Raw genomic sequence first — 24,450 nt, forward strand, 5'->3', positions numbered from 1 at the left:
TCTTGCCAAACGAAGCTTTTCCTTTTTGAGGCGGGGGGTCGTGTTTGTATATTGCACCCTCTACCCCAAACAAAACACAAGCGTAGTAGGAATGTTTTATTAGCAAAGAAGTTTCAGAGAGTGGGTGGATCAGGGCTCTATCACTTGGTCCCCACCTCACCTTGGTGGGGCCAGGGTGAGCCCCTTCCTGCCACAGTCACCCCAACTGAAATTGCCTTTCTCTTCGGCCAGTGTTAGCCTCTGAGCAGAGGACCCTGGACCCTTCTGTGCGCCAAAGGCTGAGGTGACTGACGAGGAGATCTCCCCACAGCTAGGTGTAGTGAGCCAGACGAGGCAGCTTACTGAACCTGGGGGTTCTCTCCATTGTCACTGCATTCTCCTTCACCAGGTGTGGCTGTCTGGGAGCCAGGGGGTGACTCGCTCTGGAGAGAGGGGAAAAGAGGGGGGCCTGCTGCAATCTCCTTGAGGCAGGAAACGTGGGATTCAGCCCCAGCCTCACTTAGTGGAGGTTCTTTTACCATGGACCCAGGCTGCCTGGTTTGTATCCAACCTCTGCCCCTTCTGACCTGGAAGAGGCGCTTGACCTTCCTCCCACATCCCTTCCAGTGGGGTGAGTACAGGTGTTCCTCAGTTTACAATGGGTTACATCCCGGTGAGTACATCATAGGTTGAAAGTATTGCAAGTTGAAAGGTGTTTAATACACCTAATCTCCCAAACATCACAGCTTAGCATGGTCCATCTTAAGCTTGTTCAGAACGCCTTAGCCTGTAGTTGGGGAAACTCGTCTAACACGAAGCCTGTTTTAATAAAGTATTGAATGTCTCATGTAATTTATTGAATACTCTGCTGAAGTGTGGTTTTTGCTAAGCACACATTGCTTTTATGCTATCATGAAGTCAAAAAATTGTAAGTTGTGCCAGGCGCGATGGCTCACAGCTGTTGTAATCCCAGCTACTTGGGAGGCTGAGGCAGGAGAATTTCTTGAACCTGGGAGGTGGAGGTTGCAGTGAACTGAGATTGTGCCACTGCACTCCAGCCTGGGTGACAGAGCGAGACTCTTGGCTTCAAATGAAAAAAAAAAAATTAGCTGGGCATGGTAGCACGTGCCTGTAGTCCCAGCTACTTGAGAGGCTGAGGCAGAAGAATCGCTTGAACCCCAGAGGTGGAGGTTGCAGTGAGCTGCAGTCGCCCCACTGCACTCTAGCCTCGGTGACAGAGAAAGACTCCATCTCAAAAATAAATTAAAAATGGTAAGTGGAGCCATGGTAAATTGGGGTCAACCTGTACAGGATGAGTGGGCTGATTAGATAACTTGGATTATGAAAGTGCTGAAACATCCTGGCACTTGGCCATCAGAGTATAGTGGTGTTGGGGGTTAATGTGTTCTGCAAACTCACCCAGTCTCCAGTTCTGAAGCTCTGGACCCCCTTCCCCACCCTGCCTGATGCCAAAGGGCTCCTTTTTCCTTTGATAAGAGCCTCCCTGGCAGTAGGTAACAGGAGCCCAGGGGCATGCATGAAAGGTCTTAGCTAGGTCTCTGTGACCTTAGGTTACTTCCCCCCTTGAGGCCTCAGTCTCATGACCTGGGGTAGTGTCAACCTCACTGGGGTTTTGCTGCTTTCACATCAAATCCCAGCCCCTGCCAGGCGCTCTGGTTTCACACCTGTAATCCCAGCACTTGAGGATGCTGAGGCAGAAGGATCCCTTGAGCTCAGGAGTTTGAGGCTGCAGTGAGCTCTGATCACACCACTACACCCCAACCCGGGTTACAGAGTGAGACCCTGTCTCCCAGAAAAGAAAAGCAGCCACATAGGAGAATCCAGACACTGGTTCTGCACCCCTGGTGCCACCTTTGGGGAGCAGAAAGGGAGGCTCAGGGCATATTTACTATCCTCTGCAAACTGAATTTGCAGCTGGGAAGGTTTGTTTCTTCCAGAGCTGTGCTCACCTGGGTGTCGGGCTGGCCCGAGCTCAGGTGGGCATGTAGCAGAGCGGCCACCTCATCCTGCTCAGCCTCCAGGGCGATGGCCAGGGCACTGGTGCCCTCCTGTGGAACGTTAGGGACAGTCAGATCCCTGAGCCAAGCCATGGGCACCCCCCAAGATGCCAGCCCCATTGTGGGGTCTTACATTGTCCAGGATGGCAGGGTCACAGCCTGGCTGGGTGAGCAGCAGCCGCACGGTGTCCAGGCGCCCATACTCACTGGCACACATCAGTGCTGTGGCCCCATCCGCATCCTGCGCATTCACATCAGCCCCACACGCCAGTAGGGTTGCCACCATGTCCTGTCGGCCATGGCTGATGGCCAGCATGAGGGCTGTCTGCCCCGTCTGGGGAGTGGGGAGGAAGAGGGAACAGGCTGGGGTAGGCTCAGGGAAGGGAGGTCACAGGTTGACTCCCAAAGTGGAAGTGACTCCTGGCTGAGAGCCACAGTGGGGGCGCCCACGCACCTGACTGGCCTTGGCATTGACATCGCCCATGCAGAAGAGTCTCTGGACCACAGCCATGTCCTCCTCTTCCTGCCTCACAGAGGTGAGTGCAGCCAGCATGAGGGCCGAGTAGCCGGCTCGGTTCTGGCGGTTGACCTCGCAGGCCCCTGGGAGAGAAAAGGGGGCCGTCCACGGAGATGCCAACACCGTGGCCCGACTTGATCCACTCACCTCCCTGCAAGCCTCGGGCACAGCACCTGCATACGGGGTGGTCTCAACGTTCTCCCCACAATAGCTACCTGGTTCCTCCCTCACTAGGGTGTTGCTCAAATACCATCGGCTCAGTGAAGGACCTTCCTGTTTCATCTTTTTTTTTTTTTTGAGACATAGTCTCGCTCTGTCACCCAGGCTGGAGTGCAGTGGTGCGATCTCAGCTCACTGCAATCTCCACCGCCGGAGTAGCTGAACTACAGCATGTGCCACCACGCCCAGCTAATTTTTGCATTATTTAGTAGAGACAGGGTTTCACCATGTTGGCCAGGCTAGTCTCGAACTCCTGACCTCAAGTCATCCACCCACCGTAGCCTCCCAAAGTGCTGGAATTAGAGGCATGAGCCACTGGCCCAGTGGCTATTTCAAATCAAGTCCCTATTTCAAATCAGGCAGGGACTTGGTTTTGTTTGCTGCTGTATCCCTCAGTACTTAGAACAATACTTGGCACATAGTAGATGCTCAGTTAAACATTTGTTGACTGAATAATAAAAGGATATGTTTATTTTCATGGCCACCACCTGCCAAGCCACCATCGTTGCTCCCCTAAAGAACAGTGCCAGCCTCCACCCTTCTCTCTGAATCCACTCCAGGTTCCACACAGCAGCCAGGAGCAACTATTTATTTATTTAGAGATGGAGTCTCATTCTCTCATCCAGGCTGGAGTGCAGTGGCACGATCTCAGCTCACTGCAACCTCTGCCTCCCAGGTTTAAGTGATTCTTCTGCTTTGGCCACTTGAGTAGCTGGGATTACAGGCATGCACCACCACGCCCAGCTAATTTTTGTATTTTTAGTAGAGAGACGGTTTCACCATGTTGGTCAGGCTGGTCTCGAACTCCGACCTCATGATTCGCTTGCCTCGGCTTCCCAAAGTGCTGGGATTACAGGTGTGAGCCACCGCGCCTGGCCAGGAGCAACAATTCAAAATGAATTTGGCTGCCGGGACACTGGCTCACATCTGTAATCCCAGCACTTTGAGAGGCCGAGGTGGTTGATCACTTGAGGTCAGGAGTTCGAGACCAGCCTGGCCAACATGGTGAACCCCATCTCTACTAAAAACACAAAAAATAGCCAGGCGTGGTGGCAGGCACCTGTAATCTCAGCTACTCAGGAGGCTGAGGCAGGATAATCACTTGAACCTGGGAGCTGCAGTGAGCCAAGATCACGCCACTGCACTCCAGCCTGGGTAACACAGTGAGACCCTGTCTCAAACAAACAAACAAAAACACCTGCCAACACTTTGATTTCAGACTTCTGGCCACCTGTTGTAAAAAAAAAAAAAAAAAAAAAAAAAGCCAGGTGCAGTGGCTCACGCCTGTAATCCCAGCACTTTGGGAGGCTGAGGCGGGCAGATCATGAGGTCAGGAGATTGAGATCATCCTGGCTAACTCGGTGAAACCCCGTCTCTACTAAAAATACAAAAAAAAAAAATTAGTCGGGTGTGGTGGTGGCTGCCTGTAGTCCCAGCTACTCGGGAGGCTGAGGCAGAAGAATGGCATGAACCCGGGGGACGGAGCTTGCAGTGAGCCGAGATTGCGCCACTGCACTCCAGCCTGGGTGACACAGCTAGACTCCATCTCTCACAAAAAAAAAAAAACCTGCCAACACCTTGATTTCAGAAGTCTGGCCACCTGTTGTTTGAAGCAGCTCACAGTGATACTTTGATGGCAGCCCTAGGAAGCAAAACAGCCTGGTCAACACTGCCTATCCTGAATGAAACACAAATGTGAGCTCAGTTTCCTCTGGGATCAGTTCTGTTACCATCCTGGTCCCTGTTCCTCACAGTGCCTGTTTGGATGATATTTCCTGGAGTGGCTGTTTTAATCCCTGTCTCCTGCCATTCTGAAGGCTCTGAGGATTGAGGTAGTTTAAGGAAATGAATGAGAAGCTTGGGGAAAGGAGCAGGATCGGGGTCATGAGATGGATAACCTAGTGAGGAAGGAGAGCTGAGATGAGGGACTGAGGAGTAAAGGGTTAAGTCAAATGACAGCAAAAACGGAGGCCAGGCATGGTGACTAATGCCTGTACACCCAAATGCTTAGGGAGGCCAAGGCAGGAGGATCACTTGAGGCCAGGAGTCTGAGGCCAGCCTGAGCAACATAGGAAGACCCCCCATCTCTTAAAAAATTTGGCCAGACGCGGTGGCTCACGTCTGTAATCCCAGCACTTTGGGAGGCCAAGGCAGGCAGATCACAAGGTCAAGAGATCAAGACCATCCTGGCCAACATGGTGAAACAACGTCTCTACCAAAAATACAAAAAATTAGCCGGGCGTGGTGGTGTGTGCCTGTAGTCCCAGCTACTTGAGAGGCTGAGGCAGGAGAATCACTTGAACATGGGAGACAGAGGTTGCAGTGAGCCGATATCACACCACTGCACTCCAGCCTGGTGACAGAGCGACACTCTGCTCCCCGCCAAAAAAAAAAATTAGCTGAGTGTGGTGGTTCGTGCCTGTGGTCCCAAATACTCAGGAGGCTGAGGTGGAAGGATCGCTTGAGCCTGGGAAGTTGAGGCTGCATCACGCCACTACACCCCAGCCTGGAACAAAGCTGTCTGTAAAAAGGGGTTGGGGTGACGTTCCCTGTTTGGGTGGCATGCTGTGTGGGTGTCCATGCCTTCCACTAAGACACCATGTAAGGCATCAGGTGGTCAGGGAGGAGCACCCGGAAATAACCAGAGTGGGGTCCTTGCAGGCTAGCCAAGGACCCACCTATCTTCCTGCTCCCTCTCCCTTTTCTCTTGCAGCTACCTTGACCTTGCTTAACTAAAGAATCACCCTGGCTAGGCACAGTGGCTTACGCCTATAATTCCAGAACATTGGAGGCCGAGGCAGGAGGATCACTTGAGCTCTGGAGTTCGAGAACAGCCTGGACAACAGAGCGAGACCTCATCTCTACTAAAAATACAAAAATTAGCCGGGTGTGGTGGAGAACGCCTGTAGTCCCCGCTACTTGGGAGACTGAGGAGGGAGGATCAATTAGGCCCAGGAGTTGGAGATCAGCCTGAGCAACATGGTGAAACCCCATGCCTACAAAAAAATTTAAAAAGAATCACGCTTTGTTGACTTCATCCCCTGGTTGTCTTCTGCTACGGCCCTTATTAGCATTTGAAATTATTTCACGTTTTTACCTGATAATCGTCTCTCTCCACTCTTCGCTCACTACCCCCACCACACACACACACACACACACACTCAAAACTACACATTCCTGAAAGTTCTGTGGGAGCAGGCATTTATTCAGCACTTGACGGTTTGCTGTGGGTTTGTCAGGCAGGCAGGTAGGGTCGGGTGAGAGAGGGGTGTGGAGAAGAGTCCACAACAGGCTGAAGGAGGATGACAGAGGCAAAGAGACAAGGGGTGGGGGCCGTGAAACAGAGAGGGAGCAGTGGGTAATTGTCCCCGCAAGGTCCAAGGATTACTGGAGTTGGGGAATGGGAGCCTGTGAGCCGAGAAGCTGGGAGGTGAGGGTCGGGAAGTGGGGAGCTGAGAAGTGAGATTCTGTAAGGGGCACAACTATTAGGGACATCAAGGTCTGGGGCTGACGTTATACCTGTAAAGCTGATGTGGGGCAGAGTCAAGGTCAAGGAAGGAGAGCAGCCAGGAGGTTGCAGGGATCATGGGGGAGGATGTTGAAATTGACAAGTGGGCCGAGCGCGGTGGCTCACGCCTGTAGTCCCAGCACTTTGGGAGGCTGAGGTGGGCGGATCACGAGGTCAGGAGATCGAGACCATCCTGGCTAACACGGTGAAACCCCATCTCTACTAAAAATACAAAAAAAATTAGCCGGGCGTGGTGGCGGACACCTGTAGTCCCAGCTGCTGGGGAGGCTGAGGAAGGAGAATGGCATGAACCCGGGAGGCAGACCTTGCAGTGAGCCGAGATGGCGCCACTGCACTCCAGCCTGGGTGACAGAGCGAGACTCCATCTCAAAAAAAAAAAAAAAGGAAATTGACAAGTGCCGGCCGGGTGCGGTTGCTCACTCCTATAATCCCAATACTTTGGGAGGCTGAGGCGGGCAGATCACCTGAGGTCAGGAGTTAAAGACCAGCGGCCAACATGGTGAAACCCCGTCTCTACTGAAAATACAAAAATTAGCTGGGCATGATGGCGCTTGCCAGTAATCCCAGCTACTCGGGAGGCTGAGGCAGGAGAATCACTCGAACCCGGGAGGCAGAGGTTGCAGTGAGCTGAGATCTGAGATCACACCACTGCACTCCAGCAGGCAACAGAGCAAGACTCGGCCTCAAAAAAAAAAAAAAAAGACTAACTATAGAATGCTCTGGAAATGCAATCTTGAGATAAGGAGGAACTGACTGGAACAGCCTAGGCTCTGTTCCTGTCCCCATCTAGAAACAGGTTGTCCTTTAATGCATTAGCCCAGCAATTCCTGTTCCCCAGGGTATAAAACCTAGAGTGGGCCGCTTTCCAGGGTCCCTCACCTGCCGTGCAAGTGGGGCACCTGCAGACCAGATTCCATCCACCTTGGGCAGCCTTCCTGAGCCTTGGGGGATTGGCTCACTGTCAATCTTAGGCTTCTGCTGTCCCTTGCTGCCTATCTGTAAATAAGGAACCTGCTTCGTGTAACTTGTTATGTGAATGAGTATTCTACCTTACCAGACTTAGGCAGGTAGGAAAAGCACATTCCTAGGTGCAATGGACTGAAGGGGTAACCAGTGCACAGTGGACCTGCTTTGCAGCAAGGATTAGGCTGGAGGGAGAGAGGGAGAACTGGCCAGGAGCTAAAGTTCAAGAAAGGAGGAGCTACTTGAGGTCAGAGGTAGAAGCCAGAGAGGCAGAGTGAGGAGGGGCCTAGGCAGTGACAAGATGCTCCAAGGTAGGGTTTGAGAAGGAAGAGGCGGAAAGATCTGGAAGTGGAGAAGAAGAGCAAAGTGCACACCCACGTACCTCCAGACTCTGGATTCCAGGGGATGAAAGAGGAAACAGCCCCTGAATGCAGGGGCGTTAGTGTATATGACAGCAAGCAAGTATAGGCAGAGGGGAGATGAGTGAGAACCAGGGGAAGGTCTGGAGAGGTGGAGCCAAATGGGAATTAGAGGCTGGGCACACTGGCTCACGCCTATAATACCAGCACTTTAGGAGGCCTAGGCAGGAGGATCACTTGAGGTCAGGAGTTCAAGACCAGCCTGGCCAACATGGTGAAACCCATCTCTACTAAAAATGTAAAAATTGTCTGGGCGCGGTGGCTCACACCTGTAATCCCAGCACTTTGGGAGGCTGAGGCAGGCGGATTACCTGAGGTCGGGAGTTCGAGACCAGCCTAACCAACATGGAGAAACCCTGTCTGTACTAAAAATACAAAATTAGCTGGGTGTGGTGGTGCATGCCTATAATCCCAGCTACTTGGGAGGCTGAGGCAGGAGAATCACTTGAATCTGGGAGGCGGAGGTTGCAGTGAGCCGAGATTGTGCCATTGCACTGTAGCCGGGGCAAAAAGAGCGAAACTCCATCTCAAAAAAAAAAAAAAATACAAAAATACAAAAATTAGCTGGGTGTGGTACACGTGCCTGTAATCCCAGCTACTCAGGAGGCTGAGATATAAGAATCACTTGAACCCAGGAGGTGGAGGTTGCAGTGAGCTGATATTGCACCACTGCAGTCCAGCCTGGGCAACAGAGCAAGATCTGTTCAAAAAAACAAACAAGGCCGGGCAAAGTGGCTAATGCTTGTAATCCCAGCACTTTGGGAGGCCGAGGCAGGCAGATCAGTTGAGGTAAGCAGTTTGAGCCTGGCCAACATGTTGAAACCCCGTCTTTACTAAAAGTACAAAAATTAGCCGGGCGTGGTGGCGGGCGCCTGTAGTCCCAGCTACTCGGGAGGCTGAGGCAGGAGAATGGCGTGAACCCGGGAGGCGTAGGTTGCAGTGAGCAGAGAGATCATGCCACTGCACTCCAGCCTGGGCGACAGAGCGAGACTCCATATCAAAACAACAACAACAAAAAAGGGGTGGGGGGGGATTCAAATGTAGGAGATAAAGGGGCCAAGGAGCCTGGGGCCTCTTGCAGTGACCAACGACGCCTACTTCCTTGCCTCAGCCCCAGCCCCCTTTAAGGCATGAGATGCCCAAAAAATTCACTTAGATTCATTCACTGTCCCCTGTCTCCTACAATGCCCCAGCTTCCAGAGCAGCTATATCCTTTCCTAGGTCATAAAGACCTGCAGGGATGGGAGGGATCTGCGTGTTTAGGGGGTTGGGGGCAGGCAGTGGGACCCGCCTCAACCTGCAGTTAGTACCAGAGGTGCCCAAAGGCTGACTCAGAGGTTTCTGAACCTGCAGAAGGGTACCTGGAGGGAGGGGGCTCCTGGTGGACAGCGATTTGTTTACCACCCACCAGACCCTTTGTGCCCAGTTTATCGGGGCAAGCAGCTGGAGGTGGGTGGGGCACAGTGCCCCATCCCAGGAGGAGTCAGAGCCCTGCTGGTGAGTACCTCCCCTCCAGGCTGGACACTGGGGCTCAGGAACTCGGTGAGTGCTCCAGCTGGAGATTCAGGGACAGAGCACATGCTGGCCATTTACTGATCTCGTACTACCTGTATTATCATAGGTACCCAGGGAGGGAGGCCTTGCCAACCCCATTTCACAAGCAAGATTAAATAATGCCCCTAAACTGAGGTTTACCTAAGTCCAGAACTGTGTATTCCCTCCAGCTGCAAAGTAGGAGGAGCCTCAGGGCAGAACTAGGGGTATGGTGGGGCCAAAAGGCCTCTTTTTTTTTTTTTTTTTTTGAGATGGAGTCTTGCATTGTGGCCCAGGCTGGAGTGCAGTGGTGCTCACTCTTGGCTTACTGCAACCTCTGCCTCCTGGGTTCAAGTGATCCTCGCACCTCAGCCTCCCGAATAGCTGGGATTACAGGTTCCCACCACCACGCCCAGCTAGTTTCTGTTTTTTTGTTTTGTTTTGTTTTTGTTTCTGAGACTGAGCCTCACTCTGTCGCCCAGGCTGGAGTGCAGTAGCACGATCTCAGCTCACTGCAACCTCTGCCTCCCAGGTTCAAGCAATTCTCGTGCCTCAGCCTCCTGAGTAGCTGGAATTACAGGCATGTGCCACCACACCCAGCTAATTTTTGTATTTTTAGTAGAGATAGGGTTTTGCCATGTTGGCCAGGCCGGTCTCGAACTCCTGACCTCAAGTGATCTGCCCACCTCGGCCTCCCAAAGTGCTGGGGTTAAAGGCATGAGCCACCATGCCTGGCTCAGAGGGCAGAAGGCCTTTGGGAACCCAGACAGGAAGAGGTTTAAAACCCAAGGAGGTTGGCTGGGTGCAGTGGCTCAGGCCTGTAATCCCAGCACTTTGGGAGGCCGGAGCAGGCAGATCACGAGGTCAGGAGATCAAGACCATCCTGGCCAACATGGTGAAACCCCGTCTCCACTAAAAATACAAAAATTAGCTGGGCATGGTGGCGCACATCTGCAGTCCCAGCTACTCGGGAGGCTGAGGCAGGAGAATCGCTTGAACCTGGGAGGCGGAGGTTGCAGTGAGCCGAGATCGCACCACTGCACTCCTGCCTGGTGACAGTGTGAAACTCCGTCTCAAATATAAAAAATAAAGAAAAGAAAAGAAAAGAAAATATAAAATAAAATATAAAATAAAATATAAAATAAAATAAAATAAAATAAACTCAAGGAGGAGTGGTGCCCTGTGCTGGACAGCCATTCTCTGCTTTCCTCTCCAGAGTCTTTGAGCCTAGGTCAGCCCCTGCCCTCTCCCCCCACCCATTTCCTGGTGTCCCACCCACCCTCCCTTGGCTCTGACCCGTATCCAGGAGCAGGCTTGCGATGGCCAGGTTCCCGTGGGACACACTGTAGTGCAGGGCCGTGTTCCCGTTGCCATCCGCCAGGTTCACCACGTGCGCCAGCAGTTCGGGTCCCAGGCGCCTCACCCCTTCCAGCATCCTGGCCACGGGCTCCGCCTGAGAGCGCCGCTGGCTGGACACTCGAAACCACTCCTGGGCCACGAGGCGCACTGCGCCCTGCAAGGGATAGGGGCCAAGATAACATCGGCGATGGTCCACGGAGGCGCCGTGGTGGGGGAGCTGGGGAGGGGCGGGACTGGGAAGAGACCCATTTGGCGTTTCCAGGCAAGTAAGGAAGGTCACTCCTCGTCCAGGTGGGGAGCCATGCGAACCCAGATGGAGGGCCGGGGCCACACCCCTATCGGAGGGCAAACACGGGGGAAGGGGGTCCTTTCCTTCCAGGGAAGAATTTGCGGGAGAACATGGAACGGGGAAAGGCAATGAACGCTTGCCCTTGGGGAGTCCGGGAGTGGGGCTGGGGCCGGGCCTTTCTGGGGCAACCAAGGAAAGATCGGCGCTGTCCTGGGAAGGAGATCCCTTCGGAGAGCCCGGGGTCAGGCGAGGTGCCTGGCGGGAAGGGATGGAACCCGGTGCGCTCCCCTAAGTGGGCGTCAGAGGTCCTTGGAGGCTCCCACGCCACTCCCTGGTGCTGCGCTCCCGGGGCACTCACGCCGTCGCGGGCTACTCCGCGGGGCCGGCTCAGCTGCCGCTGCAGCGCTACGCACGCCTCCCTCAGACGCGGGCTCAGCTCGCACCTGCAGAGGAGGCCAGGAGAGGCTCAGGATGGATCGGGGACAGCGCCGACCAGGAGGAGGGCAGCCGCCTCCTCTCCAAACAACTAGAGAGCGCCGCTCACCTCCCCTGTGCCACCTGCTGAGGCTCTGCCTCCGCCTCGGGCTCAGGGTCCCGGATGTCCCCGCCGCTGGGAGGGCCAGGGGTGCCCGAGTCGGATCCCCCGCCGCTGTCATCCCCGGAGCCCGAGGAGCTACCCGGGGGCTCGGCGCCACCGTTCTCGCTGTCGCCATCGCTGTCGCTGGCGTCCTCGCTGGAGGAGCTCTCGTACCTGGGGGCAGGGTGGGAGGCGTCTGCTAAACCTCCCCTGTGGGCTCGTTCTGGAGTCCTGCGATGTGGGTGTGGCCGTTCCCATTTAACGACGAGGAAACTGAGGATTGCCCAGACCACGCTGCCAGCAGAGGGGCAGAGCTGGGGTTCCAACCCCAGTCTATGTCCCGGCAGAAGCTGCCACAGGAGGGGAAAGGCGCTCACTCTCCGTTGAGGACCCCAACAAACTGCAGGCTCTTGGGTCCGGAGCTGGGTTGGGCACCAGGTGTGCCGTCTCTCTTCTTCATGATGGATTTGAGGATGCCTGGCGGGGATGAGATGAGGGCACTGAGTTCGAGTCCGGCGCCGAGTAAGCCAGGGCCCAGCGACGGGGTCGGGACTCACCCGCGGGCGCCACGGCCCTGTCTCCGTCCATGGATCCGGGCGAGCTCTCCTGAGTCAAGGAGGGCGCCTCCGCCGGGGGCTCGGTCTGCGCGGCCTTTTCGGCACAGCTCCACGGGGTCTGGGTGGTGGCCTCGCGTAGCTGGGCCCGGGCCCCCGCCGCTGCCTCCTCCGCAGCCTCGCGGGCTTCCTTCAGCTCCCGCAACCGGCCCCGCAGAAGCTCACTCACCCCGCGCTGGTGCTCCAGGCTGGCGCGCAGCAGTTCCAGTTCGCGCTCGGCGGCCGCAGGCAGCCCCAGCAGCGCCTCGGTCACCCACGCGTCCGCCTCAACGGTCTCGGGGGCAGCCTCCACGCCGGCCTCCCGGGTCTCCGGCACGGCCTGGGCACCCGCTTCTCGGGTCTCGGGCACGGCCTCGGCGGCCACCTCCCGGTTCTGGGGCGTCCCATCGAGACTCCCGACCTCCCCGTCGAGGACCTGGAGCGCGCCCTCGCTGCGCCCTGCAGCCAGGCCGCCTGGGCCGTCAGCCCGGGGGCTGGCCCTGGCACGGCCGCCGCGCTCGGAGGTGACCAGGCGCTCGGTGAGCCGCCGCAGCTGGGCGAGCTTGTCCGGGCGCGTCTCAGCCTCCCCGTCCGGCTCGGGCTGCGCGCGCCCGGCCAGCAGCCGCGTCTTCTCGGCGCGCAGCGCGCGCACCTGCTCCTGCAGCTCGGGCAGCGTTCGCGCCTGGTCCTCGAGCTCGCGCAGGCGCCGCAGCGCCGCGGCCATCTGCTCGCGCACCAGCTGCAGTTGGGCAGGGCCGGGCGAGGCAGGGGCAAGATTAGGGGCGGGGCTGCTGCGGCCGGACCCGCGCGGGCTGCGCGGGACCCCGCGGCCGGGGCTGGGCGCGCGCTCGTGTGTCTGCGCCAGCTCCAGCCGCCGGCTGGTCTCCCGGAGCGTGTGCTCGACGCGCGGGTTGCGCACGGGCGCGCGCGGCGACAGCGGCTGCATCAGGAGCCCCGAGGGCGCGCCCTGGGAGAGTATGCCCGGTGCTCCACCGTCGTCGCTGGCCAGGGACTCGCTGGATGTCCAGGCGCCTGGGCTACGTGCGCCCGCGAGGCCGGGCCGGGGCGCGCGGGGACGGCGCGAGGTCGGGGGTCCCGGGGCGCGGCGGGCAGCGGGGCCACGCTCCAGCTCCTCTATGTACTTGAGGAAGTCCAGGTCCAGGTGGAAGCCGTAGGGCGTCTCCACCGAGTAGGGCGAGCTCGGGCTGCGTGCGCCCCCGGCGGCGGGGACCGGGCACAGGCGGGGGCCGCCCAGGTCTGGAGGCACGACGGGGGCACGGGGAGGGCGCATCAGAACGGGGAAACCCGGGAGATACTAAACAAACCGAGCGTGTCCCCCACCCATGCCCACGCTTCACACCTATCTGTACCCAAGTATTCAATCAATCGCGTGTTTAATGAGCACCTACTCTGTGCTAAGCACGTTTCTAGGCCCTGGGGACACAGCAGTGAGCAAGACAAACATCCCTGTCCTCCTGTAGAAAGCAGATAAGCATCCTTCCAAACGATGCCTACGGCAATGATAATAATAACAGGGAATAAACGGAGGAGGCCCGATTTAGCGTTTGGTTGCCAGGGAAGCTTTCCTGTGTAGGGGACTTTCCTGTGGAGTGGAGCCCTGGCCCGGCGTGGTGGTTCGCGCCGGTAGTCGCAGCATTTTGGGAGGCCGGCACAGGCGGATCACCTGAGGTCAGGAGTTCCAGACCAGCCTGGCCAACATGGTGAAACCCAGTCTCTGCTAAAAATACGAAAATTAGCTGGGCGGTAGTGGCGCGCGCCTGTAATCCCAGCTACTCCGGAAGCTGAGGCAGGAGAATCACTTGATCCTGGTAGGCAGAGTTTGAGGTGAGCCGAGATCGTACCACTGCACTCCAGCCTGGGCGACAGAAAAGAACCTCTCAAAAAAAAAAAAAGTAGCCCTGGCCGGGCGCAGTGGCTCACGCCTCTAATCTCAACACTTTGGGAGGCCGAGGCGGGTGGATCGCTAGAGCTTAGGAGTTCGAGACAAACCTGGGCAACAAAGTGAGACCCCATCTCCAAAAAAAAAAAAAAAAAAATACATATATATATATATACACATAGCTGTGCATAATGGTGAGCGCCTGTAGTCTCAGCTAGTCGGGAGGCTGAGGTGGAAGGATCACTTGAGCCGGGGAGGCAGAGGTTGCAGTGAGCCGAGATTGCACCACTGCACTCCAGACTGGGTGACAGAGTGAGACCCTGTCTCAAAAAAAAAAAAAAAGGTTGGCGAGGGGAAGTCCTGCACGATGAGGAGGAAGCAGCTGGGAAAAGGTTTCTAGAAGAAAACAGCCCATGGAAATACCCTGGGGTAGGAGGGAGGAGGGTCAGCTGGAGTCACAGCGAGGTGGAGACCAGGGTGTCCTGAGCAGAGTAAAGAAGGCAGGGGGAAGAGGAATGGAGGCACAGGGGCCACACTTCCCTGGTTTGAGGGCTACCTGGGGTGGCAGGGGGTATAGTCCACTTGCGATTAGTGCCATAGGTGGGGTTTTTTTTGTTTTGTTTTTTTCTCTTTTTTGAGACAGAGTCTTGCTCTGTTGCCCAGACTGGAGTGCTGTAGTGCGATCTTGGCTCATTGCAGCCTCTGCCTCCCAGGTTCAAGCAATTCTCCTGCCTCAGCCTCCTGAGTAGCTGGGACTACAGGCACTCGCCACCATGCCTGGCTAATTTTTTTTTTTTTTTTTTTTTTGAGACGCAGTCTCACTGTCGCCCAATCTGGAGTGCAGTGGTGCAATCTCTGCTCACTGCAAGCTCCGCCTCCCGGGTTCAAGCCATTCTCCTGCCTCAGCCTCCCGAGTAGCTGGGACTACAGGGGCACCACTATGCCCGGCTAATTTTTTGTATTTTTAGTAGAGATGGGGTTTCACCGTGTTAGCCAGCATGGTCTTGAACTCCTGACCTCGTGATCTGCCCGCCTCGGCCTCCCAAAGAGCTGGGATTACAGGCATGAGTCACCACACCCAGCCGTGCCTGGCTTATTTTTGTACTTTTAGTAGAGACAGGGTTTCACCATGTTGCCCAGGCTGGTCTCGAACTCCTGATCTCAAGTGATCCGCCCACCGTGGCCTCCCAAAGGGCTGGGATTACAGGCATGAGCCACCGCACCCGGCCATGATTGATGCCATAGGTGGTTTAAAGCAGGCTCATGACATTGGAGAGGACCCTCTGGCCACTGTAGGGCTGCGTCCACACACAAGGGCATCAAGCGTTTCTCTGTGCACGCGCACACACACACACATCTCTCTTTTTGCGCACTCACCGGGCAGGTTCTGATTCAGGGCAAACTTGGCCATGTTTCCTGCAGCAGCTGTCAGAGGCACCCTGCAAAAGGGGTGAAGGTGGGGCTGGGTGCTGTCCCTCTGGCTGGAGCCTCTGGGGCCTGCCTTTGAGTCTAAGCAAACAGGACCCAAGAGCTCTCCTCCACCCAGCCACCTCCCTCCACACATGGCCTCTCCTTCCTCTTCCCTAAAGAAACCTTGAAACTTTTTTTTTTTTTTTTTTTTTGGGACAGAGTCTCGCTCTGTCACCCAGGCTGGAGTGCAATGCCACAATCTCGGCTCATTGCAGCCTCCCCCTCCCGGGTTCAAGTGAATCTCCTGCCTCAGCCTCCCAAGTGGCTGGGATTACAGGTGCCCACTACCATGCCTGGCTAATTTTTGTATTTTTGGTAGAGATGAGGTTTCACCATGTTGACCAGGCTGGTCTCGAACTCCTGACCTCAAGTTATCCGCCTGCCTCGACCTCCCAAAGTACTGGGATTATAGGCATGAGCCACCGTGCCTAGCCGACCTTGAAACTTTGGATGGAATGAATGATCCCCAGGTGTCAGATGTCAGCCTGCTGGGCAGGAGGAAGCAGGAAAGACATCAAGCAAAAAGAAGAAGGTGACCAAGAAAACAAGGGTAGCTGGGAGTTGGGGAGGCATTCCAGACCTGCTGGGTTTTCTGATAATCTCTGGGGAAAATTAGAAATGGACGCTCTATGTAGTGGACTATGAGCCTTTAGGAAAGAAAGACCAGAGTTGGAAGCCCTTCACAGGATCATTAAAAACTCATCTGGGCCGGGCGCAGTGGCTCACGCCTGTAATCCCATCACTTTGGGAGGCCGAGGTGGACGGATCATGAGGTCAGGAGATCGAGACCATCCTGGTTAACACGGTGAAACCCCATCTCTACTAAAAATATAAAAAAGTAGCCGGGCGTGGTGGCAGGCGCCTGTAGTCCCAGCTACTTGGGAGGCTGAGGCAGGAGAATGGCGTGAACCCGGGAGGCGGAGCTTGCAGTGAGCTGAGGTGATGCCACTGCACTCCAGCCTGGCGACAGAGCGAGATTCCGTCTCAAAAAAAAAAAAAAAAAAAAAAAAACTGTAATTGTGCGTCCAAATTTTTACCAAGGTCAGTTGTGAAACTCTTGCAGGAATGATGGGGAATTGTGGGCTGGATGCACCAAAGATCCAAATCAACAAACCAATGGATACTTGTCTCCCTGGAATGTCGCTAGTGGAGTGTCACAGGCTTGATCCTTGGCTTGTAAGAGTTTGTAATGCAAACACAAAACACCTGGGTTGTCAGAGCTGTGACTATTCATGGGGCTGCCTGGGAAAGTGACTGTTTGGATGACATGATGGAGGCTGTAAGAAAGTGAGGAAGATTGGGCCACATATAATAATGTGATATTTAACAAGGACAAATATTGAATCCAGAACTTTGGTTCAAAAAGCACAGGGTGAAATCTCAGCACTCTGGGAAGCCAAAGCAGAAGGATCGCTTGAGCCTAGGAGTCAAGACCCACCTGCGCAACATAGCGAGACCCTATCTCTTTTTGTTTTTTTTTTTTTTGAGACAGAATTTCCCTCTTGTTGCCCAGGCTAGAGTGCAGTGGCACAATCTCGGCTCACTGCAACCTCTGCCTCCCGGGTTCAAGTGATTCTCCTGCCTCAGCCTCCTGAGTAGCTGGGATTGCAGCCACTGCTACTACACCTGGCTAATTTTTTGTATTTTTAGTAGAGATAGGGTTTCATCATGTTGGCCAGGCTGGTCTCGAACTCCTGACCTCAGGTGATCCACCCACCTCGGCCTCCCAAAGCACTGGGATTACAGGCATGAGCCAAGGTGCCTGGCCACTATCTCTTTTGTTTGTTTGTTTTTAAATAGCGAAACCACCGAGCACAGTGGCTCACGAGCCATTGCTCTCCAGCCTGGGCAACAAGAGCGAAGCTCTGTCTCTAAATAAATAAATAAAATAGCGAAACCCCATCTCTACAAAAAACAGAAAAATTAGCTGGATGTGTTGGCATGCACCTGTAGTCCCAGCTACTCAAGAAGCTGAGGCAGGAGTATCTCTTGAGTCCAGGAGATGCAGGCTGCAGTGAGCTATGATCATGCCACTGCATTCCAGCCTGGGTGACAGAGCAAGACTTTGTCTCAAAAAAAAAAAAAAAAAAAAAGAAAAGAAAAGCACAGGAACACGGAGTGGGAAAGATGGGCTTTGGAAAGCCCACATGGAAAACCTTCAGGGAGGGCAAAGTGCCTACGGTGTGCCCTGCCTGATTAAATGTAATCGCCATAGCTGGACACAATGGTGCATGCCTGTAGTCCCAGCTACTCAGGAGGCTGAGGCAGGAGAATCGCTTGAACCCGGGAGGCAGAGGTTGCAGTGAGCTGAGATCATGCCATTGCACTCCAGCCTGGGGGACAGAGCCAGACTCCGTCTCAAAAAAAAAAAACCATATATATATATATACACACACACAGCCCCCATACAACACTTTGCATACTGCAAAGTAGTATTATTATTCATATTTTACAGATGGAGAAACTGAGGCACAGAACAATTAAATCAGTTGCCTGTGGGAAGCACCCTCAGATTGGGCTCTGCCCATCTGTGGAACCCTTGTTAGCAGGTCCCTGCCACAGCTTCTGACTGCCCTTTACCTGTCCAGTCCTCCACTGACAGGCATCTGCCAAACCCACTTCATCCTCTCCCTGGGCCACTGCCCGTCTGTGCTAACCACATGGCAACACTCCCAGCCACCCCTTCTGGCTCCTCAAATCCCTGGTGACCACCTGTGTGCCTGATACTATGAAGCACTGAGCACCCACCAGCCCTCCTGACTCATTACCCTACTCCACTGCTGGGGAAACCCTAACTCCATTTCCCACCTCTGTCTGGCCAAGGTCCCTGACCTCTCCCTTCCCACTCCAAGGCCAGGCAGGGGGCCTCTTCCAGTCCCCAAGCAGCTGTTTCCCGTCCCTTCACACAGGCTGCAAGGGGTGGGTCTACAGGCCAGCGGGTCATCGCAGAGGACAGCCAATGCCGTTCGTCACTTGTTTTCAGGAAATTGCCAGGGAAGAACTGGGTTGTGGAAAAAGTCCAGATCAAGGGTTGGGGGATCTCGGTCTGCTTCTCACACAGCTGGCTGTATGACGCAACGGGGTCAGCGTCCTCCTCCGGTGACCTGGTCACACCCAAATCCCAGGCCCTGGGATCTCAGAAGACAGCTGTGGGCCATTCCTAAGACCTAAACTAGCTGAAGCAGTTGGATCCAGAGGCTGGGCTAAGAAAGGAATGGATCCCTCCAGAATGTCAAATAATAACAACACTTTTGATATTTACTATGGGCCAGCCTCTAGTGTAAGGAATTTATGGATATTTACTTTTTTTTTTTTTTTTTAGAGGCAATGTCTCACTCACTCTGTCACCCAGGCTGGAGTCAGTGGCTCGATCATAGCTCACTGTGGCCTTGAACCCCTGAGCTCAAGTGATCCACCTCAGCCTCCCAAATAGCTGAGACTACAGGAATGGACCTCTACACCTGGCTAATTCAGGCTAATATTTTAAATTTTTTGGCTTTTTGTTTTAGATGGAGTCATGCTCTGTCGCCCAGGCTGGAGTGCAGTGGCACAATCTCAGCTCACTGCAATCTCCGCCTCCCGGGTTCAAGTGATTCTCCTGCCTCAGCCTCCCAAGTAGCTGGGATTACAGGTGTGCACCACCATGCCTGGCTAATTTTTGTATTTTTAGTAGAGACGGAGTTTCACCATGTTGGCCAGGCTGGTCTCAAACCAGGCGTGAGCCGTGCCCGGCCTAATTTTATTTTTTGTAGATACAGGTGTCTTGCTATGTTGCCCAGGCTGGCCTCCAACTCCTGGGCTCAAGCAATCTTCCCAGTTCAGCCTCCCAGAGTGCTGGTATTACAGGCATGAGCTACTGCACCTGACCTTGACTTATTTTTTAAAATCCTAGCTAAATCCACTGAGGTTGGATTTCCTATGATCATTGTCCCTTCCCCTATTGTACAGATGGAGAAACGGAGACACAGAACAGTTTAGTGTCCTGCCTGGGTCCTGTCATAAACAGGCAGAGGCAGGTTTTAAACCCAGGCAGGTCTTCCAGAGTCCTTGCTTTGGCCACTACACTTGAATGCTTTCTTTTATTTTTATTTTTGAGACGGAGTCTCTGTCACCCAGGCTGGAGTGCAGTGGCAGGATCTCGGCTCACTGCAACCTCTGAGCCCAGGGTTCAAGCGACTCTCCTGCCTCAGCATCCTGAGTAGCTGGGATTACAGGCACTTGCCACCACAGCTGGCTAATTTTTGAATTTTTAGTAGAGACGGGTTTCATCATGTTGGTCAGTCTGGTCTCAAACTTCTGACCTCAAGAGATCAGCCCTACTCGACCTCCCAAAGTGCTGGGATAACAGGCATGAACCACCAAGGAGCCTCAGGGGGCTTGTCCCTCCCAGCCTACACCTGTGTCAGACTCTGATTGGGGGCGGAGGTGCCCACCACCTCTGCGGCTTCAGGGGCTGGGGCCTCACTAAAGTGGGGCGTTTAGCTATCTTCCCTCTCCTCCGCTCCCTGCCCTGACTGTCACAGCTAGATCCGGATTCTGTGCCTGAGACCCCCTCATTAGGCCGTCAGAGCCGACGCCACACGCCCCCTCTCCCGCCCCAGGGACTATTTTGGGACGCAGAGCTGTGATCACCAAACCGGAGTGGTGGGGGCTACGGCAGGCCAGTGAGGATCCCAGTCCTGGGGAGAGGGCGCCTTCCAGGAGGCCCTGAGTACTGGCAGCCCCTGATGTCTGCTGGGACTCTCAGACTCTTGAGGTGGGTGGGTGGGGGACTGGTGGCGGCAGGAAGGTGGGTGTTAAAGTCATCATCACCCGTCCACCCCCAGGTCGTCCTAGCCGCACAGAGACAGAGCAGTTTCCTACAGGAAGCGCCGCCGGGCGGTTCCATCCGCTACCCATTGTCTGCGGGTCCGGGGGCCGTGCGTCCCTCCCCAAAACACCATTTCCGTGTCACGCTCCCACACCCAGCCCAGCGCGAGGGGCTGGCTGGGGTCCCCCAGGCCGTCCCTGGAAAGGGTCCCAGGGCTGGTTGTGGCATTAGGGAGCGAACGAGCCCCGCAGTGAGCTCCCGAAGGGCGAGAGGGGGGAAGCCCACGCCTCCAGAGCCCCCCACTCTGCTCGCTACCCACCTGGGACTTCCAATGTGGGAGGGGTCCCGGCCAGAGGACACGACGCCCGCCCCGTCGCAGCGGGCAGAGCCCTCAGTGGGGCTGGAAACGCAGCGCAGCGCCGGGTCCCGGTGCGTCCCCGAATCCACCCACCCAGGGGTCCCCCATCCGTGTCCCCGCAAGCTGGCAATTTACCTGAAGCCGCAGCCCCAGCCGCGCCCGCACCCGAGCCCGCCCCCTCGAAGTCCGGGAACTGATTATCAAGGCCTTCGCCCTAACTGACGGCCACGCCAGCCAACCAGCACCCGAGGCTCTCCAAGCCGCCCAATGGCACGGTGGGGTGGGACAGGCAGGCGGGGCCTGGAATGTAGGGGTGGTGACTGAGGGCGGGCCCTGGAGTGACGGTCGCCGAGCGCTGTCTGGCGGCATTTCTGCACCAGCAGAGGTCAAGTCTCTGCCCAGCGCCGGGCCAAGGAGCTTGGATTTGATCCACAGGCACGAGGGAGCCATGGGAGAACTATGAGTAGAAGAGTAACCCGGTGGGATTTCTATAACTGGCACTTATTTCGCAGTGCCTGGGTGAAGTATCAGGTCCCGGATCTTCCCCACCGCAGGGCCTCTGCACATGCTGTTCCACCTACCTGAAATGTTTTCCCTTGCACCTGTACACGTAGGTACTTTTTGAGCCTCCCCTACTGTTTTTTGTTTTGTTTTGTTTTTGTTTTTTGAGACGGAGTCCCAGGCTGGAGTGCAGTGACACTCACTGCAACCTCCGCCTCCTGGGTTCAAGCAATTCTCCTGCCTCAGCCTCCCGAGTAGCTGGGATTACAGACACACACCACCACGTCCAGCTAATTTTTGTATTTTTAGTAGAGATGGGGTTTCACCATGTTGGCCGGGCTGGTCTGGAACTCCTGACCTCAAGTGATCCGCCCGCCTCAGCCTCCCAAAGTGTTGGGATTACAGGCGTGAGCCACCGCGCCCGGCCTTCCCTACTTTCTGAGGTTCAGCTTTTGTGTTGCTGCCCCCTAAATGCCTGACATAGCCCCTCCCCAGTTAGTATTTTTCTCATCACTCTATTGTATTAACCTAATAGCTACTTTTACTATCTGAAAAAAAAAAGCAGACTCTGTTATTGCCAGGCGCAGTGACTCACGCCTGTAAATCCAGTATTTAGGGAGGCATAGATGGGAGGATAGCTTGAGCCAGGAATTGAGACCAGCCTGGGCAACATAGCAAGACCTAGTTCTCAAAACAAAACAAAACAAAACAACAAAACAAAAAGACAAAAACAAAACACTCAGTTATTTATTTGGTTTATTTTTTAATTTAATTTGATTTTTTTTGAGACAGAGTCTCGCTCTGTCCCAGGCTGGAGTGCAGTGGTGCGATCTTGGCTCACTGCAACCTCTGCCTCCTGGGGTTCACGCGATTCTCCTGCCTCAGCCTTCTAAGTAGCTGGGATTACAGGCGCACACCACCACGCCCAGCTAATTTTTGTGTTTTTAGTAGAGACAGGGTTTCACCATGTTGCCCAGGCTGGTCTCGAACTCCTGACCTCAGGTGATCCACCCACCTCAGCCTCCCAAAGTGCTGGGATTACAGGCGTGAGCCACCATGCCTGGCTGGTTATTTATTGGTTTACCTGCTTGCCATCTCACTAAAGTGTCGGCACCAAGGCCAGGTGGGGTGGCTCATGCCTGTAATCCTAGCACCTCCTGAGGCTGAGGTGGGAGGATCTTTTGAGCCCAGCAGCTCAAGACCAGCCTGGGCAACAGAGTGAGACTCTGTCTCTACAAAAAAAAAATACAAAAAATTAATCAGACATGGTGGTGCACGCCTGTAATCCCAGCTCCTTGGGTGGCTGAGGCAGGAGAATCACTTGAACCTGGGAGGCAGAGGTTCCATTTCTGCCACTGCACTCCAGCCTGGGTGACAGATTGAGACTCCGTCTCTAAATTAAGTGTCAGCACCATGGGAACAGGAAACTGGTTTTGATAACTGCTTTATCCAGTGACCCTAGTACACAGTAGATGCTTAATAAATGTTTGCTGAAATAATGATTTTTTTTCTTTTTTGAATCAGGGTCTCATTCTGTTGCCCAGGCTAGAGTGCTGTGGCACAATATCTCAGCTCACTACAAACTCCGCCTCCCAGGTTAAAGAGATCCTCCTGCCTCAGCCTCCCAAGTAGCTGGGATTACAAGTGTGTGCTACGCCCAGCTAATTTTTTTTATTTTTAGTAGAGACGGGCTTTTACTACTTTGCCCAGGCTGGTCTTCAACTCCTTGGCTCAAGCAATCCACCTGCCTTGGCCTCACAAAGTGCTGGGATCACAGGCATAAGCCACAGCACCTGGCCAGAATATAGTAATATTTTAAAATGTATTTTAACATCTGATACTTTTTTAAAAAAAACAAAATTCCTGGGCTATTTTAATTGGTTGATTCTTTCAGTTAAAACTGTGGAATTCTGTCGCGTTTCCCCACAGAAACTCCATTGGAATTTTCTTCTTTGTTCCTTTGAGACAGAGTTTACTCTGTTGCCGATGCTGGAGTTCTGTGGCAAGACCCATGGCTCACTGCAGCCTTGAACTCCCAGGCTCAAGCAATCCTCCCACCTCAACCTCCCGAGTAGCTGGGACTACAGGCATGTGCTACCACGTCCAGCAGGTTTCTTATTTTTGTAAGGACAGGGTCTCTCTCTGTTGCCTAGGCTGGTCGCAAATTCCTGGGTTCAAGTGATTCTCCTGCCTCAGCCTCCCTAAATAGTGGCATAACAGGCATGAGCCGCTGCACTTGGCCTCCATTGGAATGTTTAAAATATATGTATATATATATATATATTTTTTTTTTTTTGAGACGGAGTCTTGCTCTGTTGCCCAGGCTGGAGTACAGTGGTGTGATCTCCACTCACTGCAAGATCCGCCTCCCGGGTTCACGCCATTCTCCTGCCTCAGCCTCCTGAATAGCTGGGACTATAGGCACCCACCACCACACCTGGCTAAGTTTTTGTATTTTTAGTAGAGACGGGGTTTCACCGTGTTAGCCAGGATGGTCTTGATCTCCTGACCTCGTGATCCGCCTGCCTCGGCCTCCCAAAGTGCTGGGATTACAGGCGTGAGCCACCGCACCCAGCCCTAAAATATTTTTATTGTGGCCGGGCGCGGTGGCTCACACCTGTAATCCCAGCACTTTGGGGGGCCGAGGCAGGCAGATCACCTGACATCGGGAGTTCGAGACCAGCTTGACCAACATGGAGAAACTCTGTCTCTACTAAAAACACAAAATTATCCCAGCGTAGTGGTGCATGCCTGTAACCACAGCTACTTGGGAGGCTGAGGCAGGAGAATCACTTGAACCTGGGAGGCAGAGGTTGCAGTGAGCCGAGAGTGAGCCATTGCATTCCAGCCTGGGCAACGAGAGTGAAACTCTGTCTCAAAAAAAAAAAAAATAATAAATATATATATATATAATATAAATATATATAATATATATATAATTGTAAAATAAAGCATCCATAGATGCACACACACAGCCAGATTCAAGAAACCACATAAAACAAATGTATACTCTTTCCCTAAGTGGCCTGAGGTAATCTGGGAAAATGGTTTGCTATTCACTTGACCCAGAGAACCCCACAAAATCATGCAAATCAAGAGGTTCAAATCTTCATGTTCACTTTGAGAACACTCATGAAACTGCCCAGGCCATCAAGGGTATGTATATATGAAAATCCACGAAGTATCTGAAAGATGTCACTTTACAGAAACAGTGTGTACCATTCCAACATTACAATGGTGGAGTTGGCAGGTGTGCCCAGGCCAAGCAGTGGGGCTGGACACAAAGTCAGTGGCCCAGAAAAAGTGCTGAATTTTTGCTGTACATGCTTAAAAATGCAGAGAGTGGCCGGGCGTGGTGGCTCACACATGTAATCCCAGCACTTTGGGAGGCTGAGGTGGGCGGATCACCTGAGGTC

The 24,450-nt window shown here is 54.3% G+C and overlaps 1 protein-coding gene across 5 annotated transcripts; it reads right to left on the reverse strand.

The window, feature by feature from the left end:
- Positions 1 to 83: 83 nt before the first annotated feature.
- KANK3 (KN motif and ankyrin repeat domains 3) lies at positions 84 to 20,709 on the reverse strand. Of its 5 annotated transcripts, none has more exons than XM_034946667.3 (11): positions 20,669 to 20,709; positions 15,273 to 15,334; positions 11,960 to 13,252; positions 11,780 to 11,879; positions 11,370 to 11,576; positions 11,184 to 11,268; positions 10,474 to 10,690; positions 2,452 to 2,597; positions 2,131 to 2,331; positions 1,950 to 2,048; positions 84 to 422 (listed from the first exon to the last, which is right to left on the reverse strand). In XM_034946667.3, the coding sequence occupies exons 2-11, from the start codon at positions 15,304 to 15,306 to the stop codon at positions 339 to 341; spliced, it is 2,466 nt and encodes an 821-aa protein (XP_034802558.2). In that variant the 5' UTR covers positions 15,307 to 15,334; positions 20,669 to 20,709; the 3' UTR covers positions 84 to 338. The 5 variants fall into 5 exon arrangements, with proteins under 5 accessions (XP_034802558.2, XP_063455894.1, XP_063455895.1 ...); XM_063599824.1 differs by having other exon boundaries at positions 84 to 1,063; XM_063599825.1 differs by lacking the exon at positions 20,669 to 20,709 and adding an exon at positions 20,495 to 20,661 and having other exon boundaries at positions 84 to 1,063.
- Positions 20,710 to 24,450: the final 3,741 nt, after the last annotated feature.

The sequence above is a fragment of the Pan paniscus genome, chromosome 20, assembly GCF_029289425.2.
Source record: "Pan paniscus chromosome 20, NHGRI_mPanPan1-v2.0_pri, whole genome shotgun sequence".
Taxonomy (NCBI): domain Eukaryota; kingdom Metazoa; phylum Chordata; class Mammalia; order Primates; family Hominidae; genus Pan; species Pan paniscus.